The 16,499-nt window shown below is 34.4% G+C and overlaps 1 protein-coding gene across 8 annotated transcripts in view; it reads right to left on the reverse strand.

Annotated features, from left to right (window-relative positions):
• LRBA (LPS responsive beige-like anchor protein) overlaps positions 1–16,499 on the reverse strand; it is a 558,473-nt gene that overhangs the window by 12,168 nt on the left and 529,806 nt on the right. For all 8 annotated transcript variants that reach the window (XM_048847356.2, XM_048847351.2, XM_048847357.2 and 5 more), the window contains 2 exons: positions 3,374–3,475; positions 1,716–1,912 (listed from right to left, as the gene is read on the reverse strand). In XM_048847356.2, coding sequence (XP_048703313.2) covers positions 1,716–1,912; positions 3,374–3,475 — 299 coding nt within the window. The remainder of the gene's footprint in view (positions 1–1,715; positions 1,913–3,373; positions 3,476–16,499) is intronic.

A 16,499-nucleotide genomic window follows, 5' to 3' on the forward strand; every position in this document is an offset into this window, starting at 1 on the left:
ACAACCTATATATCCAAAATTTCAAGAAAATTAGGATAGTGGATTAAGAGAATTTAATTTACACAAGAGTTTGATGTCAACTTCTAAAAGAAGGAGAAAGGCATAACTGAAGCTCCAGTGTTAACATTAAAACATTTTGTCTCAGCTGCATATGAAATCATAAAATGCTAGTTCCTGTCATGGAAAGAGTTAAGGCTAGTAACATTCTTTTAAAATATATTTCAATATTTTCTACCTGTTTGGAAGCTAGTTTCCTTCATTTTGCTCTCTTTTGCAACACAAGTTTTAACAAAATTATGTATCTGTGGGAGTCAGGTGAGGACAAAGGATGCAAATTTAACACTGCTCACAGTTGGATGAAAAACACAGGTAAAGAATTCTTGAAAGACTGAAGGACAGGTGTGTGAGGGTAAGAACAACTCAGGAAGGATATCTTAAATATTGCACAAGAAGGAAAAGAGACAGTGCCAAAATATCCTTGCCTGCATTAACAACACTTCAGAATTGTTATTATTTTATTATGTACAGATTGTGGTAATCAACTCTTCACCATTTAGGTTGTTACTTTTTTCCATTGCATTCAGTTTGGAAAATGAAACTACAATGGTCAGTTATATTGTGGTCAATTTCATTTCTTATAGTGCTGCCAACTGCTCTACAAACAAGAAAGAAGACAGGGCTCTTCCTTCTTTAACGAGTTTGTAATCTAATTAGACAACAGAGTAGGATGGGTTGCGTGACTGAGCAGTGCAAATTAACACCTGTATTGTTAGCTCTTCAAGTTTTGTTTAGTGGTGGGGTTATCTTTAATTTTTATTTTATTTCAGCTCTTTTGTTTACAGTTCTTCAGTGGCTGTGGCAAGGTTTTAGGCTTTTTGGAAGAAGAGTATTTTAGGGAGGGAGATGAGAACCACTTTCTGGTTCTCATGTATTAGCATAATGCTGTTGTGTTGGGATTTTAGAATGGCAGGAGAATATTTATATTGACATTAAAATAAGTCCATACAGTTATTTTATTAAGCATTTCCTCCACTCCCATTTTTCTTTTAAATACAAAAAACCTACTCTATTTTGGATTTAACTAAAGCAGCAGTGTTCTTCTGCTTCATCTTTTAAATTTCTATTTAATTTTTTCTCTCTTTTTAAGTAGTTAAATTAAAAATATTCTTCCCTTTTCTTGTTTCGGCTTAGTTCTACCACAGCTGCCAAGTTTTGTTCTGTTCCATATCACATTTTATGAAAATTTTTGAATGTGTGATTTTGCATATTAGCAAAAAGCCTTCGCATAATATCTCAAATGAGATGCAGGAATATGGACAGTGCTAATGACACACCGTAGTCCTCCCACTGCTGGAGTGACTGGTCATCTTGACTCTTTAGAGGCTGACAAAAATGTAACATCCTGAATTCTCCTGTGCGTGCACACCAGGTATTATTTGTATGTCCTTTTATTCCGAGGGGAAAAAACCCACAATATATTGCTGGCTACCTAAGCAGCGCCACTGTTAAACATGATTCCATGAGCAATGTCTGATCCCTCAACTACATATTTCTTGGAGCTCTTCTAAATGTAGCAGTCATTAGTGAAATTGCACAGGTTTCATTCACCGTTTGCATGGAAAGAAACCCTGAGCAATTCCAAAATCTCAGAATTCTCCTAAGTTTATTTTAAATACTGACATACACAACCTTAGAATATATTTCTGCACACTCACCCTTATTTTGTCATCTGTTTCCATAGTGGCTTGAAGTTTCCCATTCACACTGAATACACAGAAAAGGCCATTTTCATAGTATATGATACAGTGGCCCTCTCTTGAAGCCTGGATAAGTTTTGGTCTCAAGCAGTTTTCAGGACCTTCTAATGTCCTCAATAGGTCTCCATTCATAGAATGTATGAGACATGGTCCTTCTGATGAAACAGAATTAAAAGCACTTGTTATTTTCATATCAAATCCATCCAAAGACATTAAAGAACAATGAGTAATGGCTTTTATTGAATTAACTCAAAATGTGTTATAAATGGAAAATTTAAGGTACATTCTTGTAATACTAAAGTTCTTCACATTGGTAGTCTCATCTCCTAAAAGTCTAGAGTTGCACTAGGGTAACTAAAGCAATCACCTACTTTAAGGCAACGTCCACACTACCACTTATGTCATTATAACCTAAGCGCTGGACAGTGTTATGTAGGTTGGAGAGCTTCTCCCACTAACACTGGGGGTGGATTAATTAAGTAGATGGGAGAGCTCTCTCCTGTCATCTTAGAGCAGCTCCACTAGAGAGTTTACAGGGGCGCGGCTGCACCAATGCAGCCGCGCCCCTGTAAGCTCTCTAGTGTAGCCATAACCTTAGTCTCTTTAGGAGCTTCCCTGAAAGCTTGATAGTTACCAAATTTTTCTGCTGAATGCAACAAAATAAGTCTGTACTGAATCTGAAGGCTAGATTTTCACGGTAAGATGCACTTATTTGCATCCTCACAATTGCAGCACCTAACTTAGGTGTGCAAATTCCTGATATGCATTCACAAATCAGATGTGTACCCATATATGACTAGCTACATTCTTCATTGGTAATGAACATGGACAAAAACTTAATTAGTATGCAGGTATACATCAGGTATTCCCTTATGTAAGTTACGAGCATACAAAGTGTGTGCAGTTTTGAGTGCCAAACTTGGAAAATGCAGCCTATGATAGCAACTTTTGAAACACTGAAGAAGGAAGGTCTCTGTTCCAAGGAGGACAGATCAATAGACAAAGGTAGGGAAGGGGGACAACTACAGGCAATTTATGTACAAGTGAACACAATTCATTGTAAGCAGCCCAGCAGAAATGGGTCTTTAAGAAAGATTTAAAGTAGGGACCTTATAGATGAGCTCAGAGAAGCTGAACCTAACCACTGCAAATTTTAGTTGGGAATGCAAATATATCTTTAAATAACTACAACAAAAATCACTGCTTTTCCCCCTGAGGAGTTATCCATAACAAAAACAAAGCACATAATTACATTACATTCTTGATAGTCTCAGCAGAGAGCCAGGAACACATAAAGGATAGTTCGCTCTGTATTGTCTCATAACTTCTGAATAAACAAAAACAAAGTAACTGGAAGACCCGCGTGGGGAAGATGTCTGTGCTGTACTTCTATAGATACACGTGAATCGGCTTCAATTTTAATGTGTTATGGTCAAAAGATGTTTTTAAAATTGACTTAAAAGGAAAACCTGTGCCAATTAAAACAAGGGTTTTTTTATATGAATCATACATAATTAATATGATCTCCATCATCGTAGACTGTATTCACCTTTAAACTAGGACAATAACTTTATGACCAAAATACAGTTTTAAAAAGATAACAGAAAACCTTCTACCTTTAGCACCACTTATTACCAGACCAAGTTCAGCACAAACTGTAGCACAAACGATCTCATAGTCATGTCCTGTCAAGATGGCTCGGGGAGTGGCAAAATCACCTTCAAGGAAACAAGAAAAAAGGAATCTTCAGTTACAATTCATCTCTAAAAGCAGTGTTTACAGTAATTCACATATTTATTTTTTTTGCCATTGGAGTTTACACTTTCGAAAACAGATACTCATGATATGGACTATACTTTTTGTGTTACACTTGAGATTGACTTCTTCCATACTGCTGAGCAACAGTACACTAGTAGCACTGCCTTTCAGAAATTCAGCCTGGCCATTTACTAATGAAGAGACACATAACTCAACTGTATATAGACAAGAGCTAGTTTGAACATAAAGGATTCTACTCCCTCTCAGTGGACAAAGTTCATGTCAATAAATATTCTGTAAATAAGTGTAGATGTCACTACGATAAGTAACAAGGGAAAACATTTATGATGTCCAAGTTGAAGGAAGGAGTCCACCTACTGATTTCACTGTAACCTGTTTCCAGTATTGAAACCACAACTATGAGGCTTAACTGAGTTCCTCAAAGCCAGTTGGTGCTTTGTCCAAAGCAATTATTTTTTCCAGAATCTGTCTTTAGAGACCAAATCAAACACTTAGGAATGTTGTCAATAGAGGAAAATTGTAAGCAGACATATTGTTATGAACTGTTGAACTGGTCAGACTTAAACCTTTTGTCACGACAAATATGGGTAATTAACTTTATTCTCAAAGATCAGACACAGAAAGTGTATGCATGTGTTATCATAAACTTCTTTAAAAATACTTCAGACCTCATCTCATGGATTTTCACTAGCTCACTTTCCCAGAATGCTAGTAGTCCATGGAAAGCACAATGTTATTTTTGCAATTACTGTCTAATTATTTCAGTTGGAAGCCTTTTATGAAGAGTTAAAATCATTAAAGTTTTAAGTAATATGTTTTTGATGAGGTTATCACACTTAGCTTAATAAAAGAGAACTACAAATAAGCTTTTTGTAGCAGGAAATATTTTTAATTTAAATTAAATGATGACTTTTTTTTCTCCTGTGGAATGCCAGGGCTATAGAGAAAGATGGTGGTGAAAATCAAATGTTATTTTAATTTTAAAAAATAGTACATGGATTTGCAAAGACACAGAAAGAAGTAATAGTGTCAAGTGATTCCAGCAAGGATAAAGCAGCACGTTTAGATAGCATGATTCAAAAAGTTTTGAAGTCGAAATTTTTTAAAAACCAAATATTAATAAGCACAATCTAATTAATGTGTCTATTCATTTATACTGCACTCTCCAAAGTAGTGTCTGCATAATTTCTAATAAAACACTCAGATTGTTAGAACAGACCCTGCAAACAGAGAATGTTTTCACAGGCACAATGAGTTTTCTCTATGCAGGACTGGACATGTGAAAGTAAAGTTAAAAAGACTTTTCTTACTCTTACCAGTGTGCACTTTAACTCTGATCATTTGCAACAATTCTGAGAATGTCCACATAGCTGTCATGTTCAAATGGTCTTTTTAAAAAGGTCATAATCTATGATCCCGTATCAAACCAGGGATTATGACCTTTCAAAATACGATTTATTCTGCAATTACTGCTACAATACATAATTCATATTATTGTAACATACAAATGTTGCGAAGTAAACAGTATTTTTTCTTAATAAATCAGGAAAATATCATTCATATATATAAATACTTTGGAGCAGCTCAGTAAGTGATCCCTAATCCCCAAATATATAACCATGAAATGCTACAGCTTTTGTTTCATATGGAGTTTGGCAAAACACACTCAAAATCAGGAAGCATGGCAGACAGTTCAGAAAAAAAATTAAAAGCATAAGGAATAGACTTATGATCAGTAGGTACTTCTCAGCTGACTGATTTTACAGAAATATGGCTATATTGAACTTTCCTCACCTAAACACGGAACAAGCACTTTTAAAAGTGAATGAAACAATGAAGACAATCCATGACTTTGCACAAATGGATAGAAAAAAGTTCTATAAACTTTAATGGTAACACTGGAATCTACTGTAACAGCCTCATTACCCAGTATCAAATTCTATTTTGTAGACCCATGCTCTGTCCTATTGTCCCCAAATGAAATGTAAGGCAGTTTTGCACAGTTTCTGGTTTGGAGTATTTTTTAATTGAGATGCACACATTAGCAACATTAAATAGTCAGTAATAGTTATTATTTAACACTGTCTTTGGAACTTGCATTTAACACAAAACTCCACAGATCATCAAAAAATTAAACTAATTAATATATGAAATATTTTCATAAAACAATAGTTTTAAAATTGAAATCATGAGAGTTTGAAATGAGCAGCACCGATTCGGGGTTAATGGGATTATGTTGTTTGAGTTTAAAAGGACATTTAAGGAACTGTTTTAAATGCAGTTATTAGAGGATAGAAGCAAAAACCCAAGTGGCACAAGATGTTTACTTTAAATGCTTGTGGTAGTAGTGTTATTGTTGTCTCTGTGGATTAAATGTTATGCATTTCCACAATACCTACCCCAATAGTATCTAGGAGTTAGGCTTCTCCTACAACACAACATGGACTGATGATACAGGTTTATCATAATACATAGTAAAAATTCTATCTATCTATAATACTTATGTTGTTTTTCATTTAGTAATATTATATTATTATATAAATTAGAATATAAACCTGTGTTACTTAGCTTATAAGCAGTGTCTCACAAATCCATTCATCCAACTGTTTACCAAATAGCTTTAGCATTAAATAATTTTGCATCAATAAAAAAAAGAGAACAACAATCAGAAAAGTAAATTTACAAAGAAACCTCCAGTTAGGCTATTTCTCTCACTATTGAAAAACAAGAATCTTGTGAAAAGTCAGGCTGGCTCTTTTGATAAAAATGTTAAATATTTAGAGGTTTTTAAGACACTGATTTACCAAATAATGGGGTCACTTAAAAGCTGATTGTAGAGCAGAACAGATTTCTTTAAAAGCTTTTAAACTGTTACTGCTTCAGAAGATTATCATGGTTTTCAATAATGCAGAGAAAATTTTATTTTGTCACTGGTTTAAGGGGCACCTCTTCAAACTTTTCTAAATTGTTTTAGGGGAACCAGCTTCTAGACCCCTTTGAAAAGCTGTGGAAATGACTTCAAAGGAAAAAAGAGTCTTTGTCCTTTAAGCAGGTTTACGACCACTGAGGCAAACCCTAACTAACGGGTGAAAAGAATACTCAGGCATCTTTATGGAGATCCTTAAGGAAGATGAACAAGTCAAATGAGATTAAAGATAGCCCAAATCCTGGCACTAATAACCAAGACACAGCAGTCTTACAGATGTGCTTTTCTCAGCACAGTATATAATAATAATCTTAACCAATACCACTGTTGGAGTACTACTTAAATTTGAATGGTGTAGAATATTAGTGGCACATTCACATTGTAATAAATGTAGCCACAACTTATTAAAATCATAATATATATAAAACTCTTTTTCCAGAAATAGGTAGGATATTTTACCTTTACAGTAACTATTCAAATGATGTCAGAGAACTCTCTTGCGTTACAATAAATAATTGCTGCAAAGTTGTTTTCCCATAGAAAATATCACACTTGCTTAAGTGACCAAAGTACACTTTAAATCATAAAACTCAAACTTCAGAAGATAAAATAACACCACATGATATCACGTGTGCAATATTTTACTGAAAAAGTGCTGGATGCTTGGAAACTACATTTTAAAAGGAATAGTGGAATTATAACAAAGTCAAAACTTTCTTCCAGTTTTACAACATCCAGAAGAAGTCACTCCTTACAGCTAAAGAATAACTGTTTAGTGTTTCTGGGATTTCCTCCTAGTTTTCCAGCCTTGGTGGTGTTAAACAAAACAGAATCATGACATCTTAAATCCAGAAGCGAATTCCTTGTTTAATTGCTTGCTATGTTACAACGACTGACTGAAAGAACTGACAAATACAGCAAACTCTGAACATTTCCATCTAACCTGTACTCAACCTAGAAACAAAAACATATCCCACATTAAAATGTGACATGCCCTTTCCTAAAACTAGCACTTGATGAGATAACATTATGCAACATATTAAAATGTAAATATTTTGACTATGGCTCCTTTCATACTCTATGCTGAGAAGGCAGTTAATTATGATAAGTCACTGATATATGAACAGTAATTCTCAAGTTATGATTCCATGATTGTAAAGGCTGTAGGGCACCTTTTTAAGTGCAAATTAATTATGCAATTTTATGTCTTAATATAAAATTCTAATTAAATAAAACATCAATTAACTGAACTATCTTTTTACTTACTGCTTGCTAAAATAACTGAGTGCTTTCCCACAAGGATAGCCAAAACTAAACACTTTCCACAAATTTCACAATTTTTAAAATTACTGTTTCTAATAAAAACTGACAAAAATAATAAAATCTTTAAAATAAGGTTACATAACTGTAAAACCCTAATTATGAAATCTGGGAACTATGAGCACAAGCCATATGCCATCCGAACGTAAATAAGCAAAACAACAAAACAATCTCAAGGGCTCCGCTATGCCATTAGACTTCCACGTTAGTTTTACAACGCATTTCAGAGTTTATTTGCCTCAAACTGATTCCTGTTAAATATCTCTATAAATACTACATTTATGGAATTCTGCAGAGTGGCTGCCAATAACAAAATTTCGCTGCTACACAAATGAGACTAGCTCTTTCACGTACAACAAATCTTACTGAATGATGAGATATACATATGTTATGAAAGTATCACTGCAATTTTAGTCTGAAAGCTGATTTCTTTTTAAACACACAATTTTTATACTATATTTTAGTTACAAGGTACATAAGAACTCTGCCTTTATGTTATTCTCCACTTTAGAGAGACAGGAGTTTTTCCTCCCAACTCCAATCTTTTTTCCTTCTACTGTTGCATGTCATCTGTTCAAACTTTTTATAATCTCACAAAATGCACAACCTTAAATCTGGAAGCTAGTTTTGTCTTTGCACATGTTACTTAAAGACTATAGTTTGCCCAAAGGAAAGAATTTATTTGAGTAAACTCACATTTGAAACCTGAAACAAAATCCAGAAATTGAAATGCAACTGATGTGAGTAACATTTCCAACCCTGGCTAGTAAAGTGCTAAACGTATATTTACTTTATCATGTGGCTCAAGATTACTAATAAGCTTATTACCGCTGAGGAGACCAAGAGAGTTTATTTCAATCCATCCCTTAGTTACCCCGTGCAAACATTTGACTGACACGGAGTACTGAGTAAGCAGATGCTATTAGAATGTAACATTTTTTTGTTCATCTCCCTTCAGAGTAGTTAATTAGAAACATGAATTTGAATGCTTTTCTTGTGTTTATAGACACACTCTCGCTTCAGGATATGGTTTCTTGTATCTCTAAAATGGGACAATATAAAGAGCAAAACAAATATTACAACCTGTATTAATGGAATATTACAATTCAGACTTTACATGCACAAAGTCTGGACTCCCATGCCTCACAATTCCCATCCTATGTGCAATGTGAACTCTTCTGGAACCTCTTCCCCCTCATTCATAGTTTGTCAGTTGAAAGTCCTGGGAAGTCTCTTACTCCTCCCACTGAATATGAACTCCTCTCAAGTCCCTTGCAGACATCAGTGGTATGACTATCCAGTGTCTCCACTGTACATAACATTTTAACATATGCTCTGTACCCAGTTAATTAAAGTATCCATCCAAAAAGGAAAATTATTAAGAACATTATAAAGCAACTATTTCAATAAAAATTATAGCAATTGTAAGACAAGGTGCTAACATATGTCTATTTTTAGCAGTATTCTTTGTGTTATATCTAAAGATCAATTCCATCACAAAACAAATATGTTTGAGTTTCTCTCTTAATCAAAAAAAAATCTCAGATGAACGATTTCATACAATGGTTTAGCTCACTTTAAATCTATCAGTTTCTGCTGTTTTTACTATTTTCTGCTTATTAGAATATATTCTACAAAAAAATCTTGTAAAATTTTGTTCCAATTAAGAAAACTTCTTAATCATTTAAAACCTTTTAAAATATACTGCCCAACAACAGTATTAAATAATTAGAGCATATACTGTAGCAATATGATCTTATTTTTAAATAGGTAATTAATTTTAAAACAGCTTGTTTTAAATATAGTATTAGATACACGTTTTGAGACCTTTCATATTGCAATGACTTGGAACGTTGTAGCATTTTTAAAAAAAACAACCAGCCAATGAATGATCAGCCTTAAAAAGAAAGAGTTTTGTTTCTTCTTTTAAAAAGCAAACAGTATTTTTCAACAAATTTAGTCTTCCAGCTAAGTGGGGCTCTTAATATATATAATTCCGACTATATAAAGTGTTCTAGTGTGTACCATAGTGAATTTACATCCTGCAATTCCTATGTTACGGAAATTAATTCCAGAAACTCTTTGAAATGTTTCCTAGCTGAGCCTAAAGTATGGTACTTACCAAACATTTTTTTACAGCAGTAAAGTCTGGTTTTGAAGATACTCAAAGTATCAATTCTAGACCATAAATCATTACTTCTTCTGTTTTACTCTACTCTATCTGTGTGGTACAGTCTTAGAATTGAATAGTATAGTCATTTTTCTCAGTAATCAAACAATTTAAATAAATGTGATATATTAGTACATCATCCCAACACCATGCATATGGTGCACATTAAGGTTAAATTCATTTACCATATGAATACAATTCCTTTTACCACCATCTATTATTAGTTACAAGTTGTAAATATAGCATTGTTTTGCCTGGAACCTGAAGGCCTGCATTACATCATGGAGCACTAAACATCCTGATCCTTCTGGAGAATTTCATGTATATAGTTTATTGATGCCTGAAGCTGGATGCTGCCAACATAGCATCCAGCTTAGCCAATTTTCTCTAAATTTTTCCATTCAAGAAAAAGATAATGCCTTTGTTTGTGTTTGTATAGTGTCTAGAACATTGTAGGTACCAAAATATACCACCACCAATTTGATTCAAGAAGAAAACATGAAATTCCTTCTCTACTAGCCAGTTGGAAATAATTACATTACAAATGCAGTACTTAATATTGGAGAACATATTTTTAGTTTAAACTAAAATATTTTTAGTCTGCACAATTAAAATGAACCTGCTGCATTTGAGAATGATTTCTGAAGCAGCTACTATTAGGATTGCAAGTTCTGTAGAGACGCCGTAGAGACACTAATGCTTTATTGGCATTATATAAATACAAAATTATAATATTTATTATTTATACAATATTATAGGTTTGAATGGAGTTACTAGACATACAACATCGCAAGGTTCATCCATCTATTATGTCTTGTTTTTATGACTTAAAGTTATTTGGGGCAGAGGCTGTCATTTACTGTGTGTTTACATAGTGCCTAGAACAACAGAGCCCCAACGGAAGTAAGGCCTCCATGCACGACATTTTAAAACTACCACCAATACCCCTGTGCCCTTACAGCAGTATAATCTAGGGTCTCATTCTGGAGGTCAGATACATGCAGGCTGTGCCTCTGCAAAACCCCACTGACTTCAATGGTGCTTTGGAGACGTGTGTGTGTTGGGGGGGGGGGGTAGGTGTCTACCCCTGCATCTCCAATAGGCCTATGATCAAAGCCTATGTTTCTTAAACTTCCATGGGAGTTTGGGGTGACCTAGGAATGCAGGAACAGACTCTAAATGCCAGATAGAAATTTAAGTGGTTACTGTAGCTTAAATATATTATTTTGTAGTTACTTTTATGTACCTGTTGCTCTTTCTTTTCTGAGAAACATACATTCCTGAGCTTAAATTCCAAGTACAGAAGATTTTATTATTGAACTTGCTAACATTCTAGTAAAAAAGAAGAAAATATTCCATTTTTCTTACCATTACACTTAAAACACTACTGACATACTCCAGTTTCAGGTTGCACAACAACATTACATTCAGTTTGTGCCTTCTTATTAGAAGGAGACAAATTATAGTACAAATAAAATCCACATGAGTTTCACACCAAATTTGCCGAAGAGTGTGTGTGTATATTTAATATTTTAAGCAGTAGTATTTTATGGAGGATCAGTCCCCACATCATTTTCACATCATTGCCAGCAGATGGCAGTGTAGAATGCTTGGTTATATACAGTAAAACGCTACTCTGCCCAGCCATTTTCGAGAAACAAAGAGTATTTATTAATGGCTGCAGTGAAACAGTACTCAAATAAAACCGGGGTTTTTTTGTTTTTGTTTTTAAGAAATAATACATATCATTCAGTGTGTGTGTGTCAAAGTAAATTTATGTATAATATACAGGGGATTGCATATAACAAATATATAAAGGTACTCAGACACAGTCACTGCTTTTAATTCTCAACATGATACTCTACCTATCTCACAGCAGCACTAGGTTTTCTTAACAGAAGGAATACAGCATAAGTCCTCCTCGGAGAGATCAACTACAATCATTCTAAACTCATTTCAAATATTTGGAGATATTATAATTTTCTACATGGGTACATATTAATAAAATCAATAGCAGGTTTTGCATTACTGACATGATTGATGATTTATGAGTGGCCTAGATACCATGGTGACTGACACTATACAAAAATCATAGTACACAATGACGTTTTTAGTAAAGAAAATCAATGTAGCTACATTATATACTACTTTTTAAAAAGCCCTGTTCTTACAATTATAGCTACAATTCCTAAATAAATATTTATGTTACAAACAGTTTTTAAAAATCTGAAATAGTTTTTATAATGGCCATAGTTCTCAAAACTGCAGAGACTTACGTGCATGCTTAATTTTATACACAATGAGCAGTCCCACTGACTTCAAATTATAGAAATATGATTTGCCTTAAATCAAGAAGACTGCTCACAGGGTATAAAATTATGCATGAGTGTAAGCTTTTGCAGGATTTTTGCAGGATTGGGGCCTATGAGATTAGGGTGTCTGACTGCAAAGAAATGATCTACAATGCTATATTTTAATCAGTCAAAAGCAGGGTATTAATGTGGTGATATTTCTGGATTTTAATCATCAACAAAAACAGCAATACCTAAATTTTTAAAAATATTTGAATGAAACATTTACAAAATTTTAATTTTCACACTGAGGAGTATTTATAATAGTAGTGGCAGAAAAAATTTGTATCTTGCTAAACACAGTAATTAATATAATAAAAAGTACATAGCAAGATACAAAACTTTAGACATGATGGCTTTTGTGAGTTTAAAATAATATAAAAATGTAAATCTGAATAGACTATATGATGCTTGTGCATGTTAACTACAGTTGTACTGTTCCCATAAACTCTTGGTTAAATCCATTTGTCTGGTTTAAATATTAAACATCCAATGTTATATGCTGCAATATAGCTACAACAACCAGTCACAATAAAAAGAGCTGGAGTTTGTTTCTCTAATATGCCTCAGAAAACTATAGTTTTAGAAGGGCACTACATTACGATACAACACTATTCACTGAATGCACTGCTGTGTATTGATGATCTTCACAACATATTTGTGATACATACAGAGTAACCTTTTCAAACTTTAGGTTATAACATTAAAAGAGGTAACATAATTTGCTTTATCCACATACGTGTAGATGACTGATGCAATAATTCATAGGATACAAAATGTTAGTTTAGTGGCAGCAATATAACTACCAACTTTATATATTTCATTACTATTGGATGTTCCTGTGAGTTAACCTTTAATTTTATTAAAGCAAATCAAATTTCCAAAGTAGACATGCTTTCTTGTCTTTTACAATAGGAAAGTGTCAACATAATTGTAAATATATCCACAGGAAATTTAAAAGCAACAGTAGAAGGTTCTCTCCATCTACTAGAGCACTGCACTGGATGACAGAAAAGCCCTCTGTTGAGAGCTCAACAATACAAACATTATTTTTTTAAAAGTATGTTAAATACATAAGGCAATAAAATTCACACTCTATACCTAACTGAAACATATGGAACCTCAGACAGAATAATTATAATGCAGAAATTACAACTGTTCAAGGCACAGAGCATACAATTCAATTCACTAACTTAACTGGCCTCTGCATGAGTGAAGAATGTGGGGTAGGGTGGCTGGAAGAATTGTAAAGGTAATCCTCCCATCAAAGAATTGGTGTGGACTGTAACCAACCTCTCCCAACTCCATGGCTGCCACTCCAGTTTACAAGTTGGACCAGAATTTGGTTTAACTTTTGCACACCATTTGTACCTGAATCCTGCCATCCCTTCTTTTCTGCGGAAAAGGACCTAGGGGTGACAGTGGATGAGAAGCTGGATATGAGTCAGCAGTGTGCCCTTGTTGCCAAGAAGGCCAATGGCATTTTGGGATGTATAAGTAGGGGCATAGCGAGCAGATCGAGGGACGTGATCGTCCCCCTCTATTCGACATTGGTGAGGCCTCATCTGGAGTACTGTGTCCAGTTTTGGGCCCCACACTACAAGAAGGATATGGATAAATTGGAAAGAGTCCAGTGAAGGGCAACAAAAATGATTAAGGGTCTGGAACACATGACTTATGAGGAGAGGCTGAGGGAACTGGGATTGTTTAGTCTGCAGAAGAGAAGAATGAGGGGGGATTTGATAGCTGCTTTCAACTACCTGAGAGGTAGTTCCAGAGAGGATGGTTCTAGACTATTCTCAGTGGTGGAAGAGGACAGGACAAGGAGTAATGGTCTCAAGTTGCAGTGGGGGAGGTTTAGATTGGATATTAGGAAAAACTTTTTCACTAGGAGGGTGGTGAAACACTGGAATGCGTTGCCTAGGGAGGTGGTGGAATCTCCTTCCTTAGAGATTTTTAAGGTCAGGCTTGACAAAGCCTTGGCTGGGATGATTTAATTGGGGATGGATCCTGCTTTTGAGCAGGGGGTTAGACTAGATGACCTCCTGAGGTCCCTTCCAACCCTGATATTCTATGATTCTATGATGCACCTCAGCTGTCACCCACTGCACTAACTAACAGGCACAGAAAGCCCACTCCCATCTTCCCCCTTCTGCAGGACACAGTGAGTTCACTGGCATCTTTGCAACATCACTACATCCAGTGCCCTCCACACAGCCCCAAGACTATGCGTAAGTGGTGTAGAAGGCCTTAGGCTGGCCCTGTATGTCAGAGTGAATTTCACCCATATGAGGTGTAATTTTCAAAAACACCTGCATGGCTATCTACTATTAGCAGCTTGTGTACAAAATAAATAAATAAAATGGGAGCCCTGACTGCAATGGCTATATGGTATCAACATCGTCCATGACATTTTTCAAAAAGCTTTAAACGACGTTCACAATATTTTCTTGTTTTTAGATAAACATCTCTAAATACATTGAAAGCTAACCTCACATAAGTAAATAACTTGTCTTTTCCTCCCCTTAACTTTGCCGTAAGTGGCGGTTGTTTCTGTCACACATCTACTAGTTACTCAAGAGACTGTGATAAGTCTCAGGACTTTCCTAAAAGATGCAACAGTTACTTCAGATCTGTTGTTCCACTCTTAGTCATTTTTAAAGCTGGCTGGAAATTTTTCCATTAGAAGATGCCAATTCATCAAAAGCAAGACAGCTAGCAGAAACATGTCAATCTTGACAAAATTTCATTTAAAAAATAGCCTGACACAAAGCACTTGTACAGGTGACTTAATTTTCAAATGTCTTTTATTTTAGATTATAAAAATATTTCTATTTAAAAAATGTCAAAATCAGAATGAAACATTTTTTATTTTATTGTAATGTTCTGATTGACTTGGAAATTTTTAAATTTCTTTAAATTTGCCAGACTAGCCAGAAATATTTTAAAAATGTTTTCATTCCATTTAGTGCAGAGAAAAAAAAGTGAACTTGCAGAATTTCCCACGAAACAGAAAATTCGGTTCCCATCCAGATCATTTTTATTTTTTTCTTGCTGTTTATTAACTAGTCAGCAAGAAAGGCTAATTTATTAAATTGTATTGATCTATCTACAAACAAAGAGCCTGAATGAACTGCAGGGCTCTGTATATTGTTACTTGTAGTGTTTTCCTAACTACTTAAGTTGTTGACAATTGTCTATGCTCTTTTCCTATATTACTGCATTCATAATGTAGGAGTATAATACACTTCATCAGTGATTAGTTCAAGTTAAGTTTTAAAAAGTAACCTTTTTCAGCACTAACGTAGGGAATATGACAGCTAGGCAGCATTTTGTATTAAAAAAGCAAAGTAAATACAGTTTCAGACTAACATCCATCCATCTTCACCTATGTGTTTCAAATTGCTGAATATCCCCACATATAACAACTTTAGTACATGTCCATGATAGATAGACAGATAGAAAGACCTGTTGTTGATGATTCAGCCAAAATAAGCAGTCACATCCCCCAGGAAGAGGACTTAACATAAAATTAAAAAAAAGAAAATATATAAATGTAAGTTTAAATAATATTTATTTTGCTAACACATTTCTTCTGTAAAACAAAAAGATGAAGAATTTTCCCATACAGTAGATTTATGGCAGAGCAGTTACTGATGGAAAATTATTCTTTATAAATATTTTGATATAAATAATCAAATGGAACATTTATTTATTAACTATGCCACAACCATAATTGCTTGTCAGCTTGGGTTAAGTACTATTTTAAAACATTTATAAAGGCAGCCAGAGCTCAATGCTTCCTGAAGTAATGAAACAAAAAAAAAGCAACTTAGGTGAAATGTAGTTGCTATCTGGTGGGAATATGTGAAGGGGGAGTTAAGTCATATTGGTCCACTGAGAGGCGGTTAGAGGAGGAGTAGCGTAGTGGGGAGGAAGGGAAGCAGTGCTGCTGTTTTAGATGATTGCTGTTGCAACTCTTAATACTATGGTGTATAAAGGGGGCCCCTTGAGTGCCCTTTGGCGTATAGCTGTTATTAAGATTGAATTCACAATAAACAAACCTATTTACATTTTAAAAACTAGAAAAATGCCAACAATAAAAAATGTAAAATTAAATGATGGACGTAATGTCAAAATCATACATCAATTTATATTATTAAAAACTACTTCGTGGTAACAGATCAGAAGCTTTA

Source organism: Caretta caretta, chromosome 4 (genome assembly GCF_965140235.1).
Source record: "Caretta caretta isolate rCarCar2 chromosome 4, rCarCar1.hap1, whole genome shotgun sequence".
NCBI classification, from domain to species: Eukaryota; Metazoa; Chordata; order Testudines; family Cheloniidae; genus Caretta; species Caretta caretta.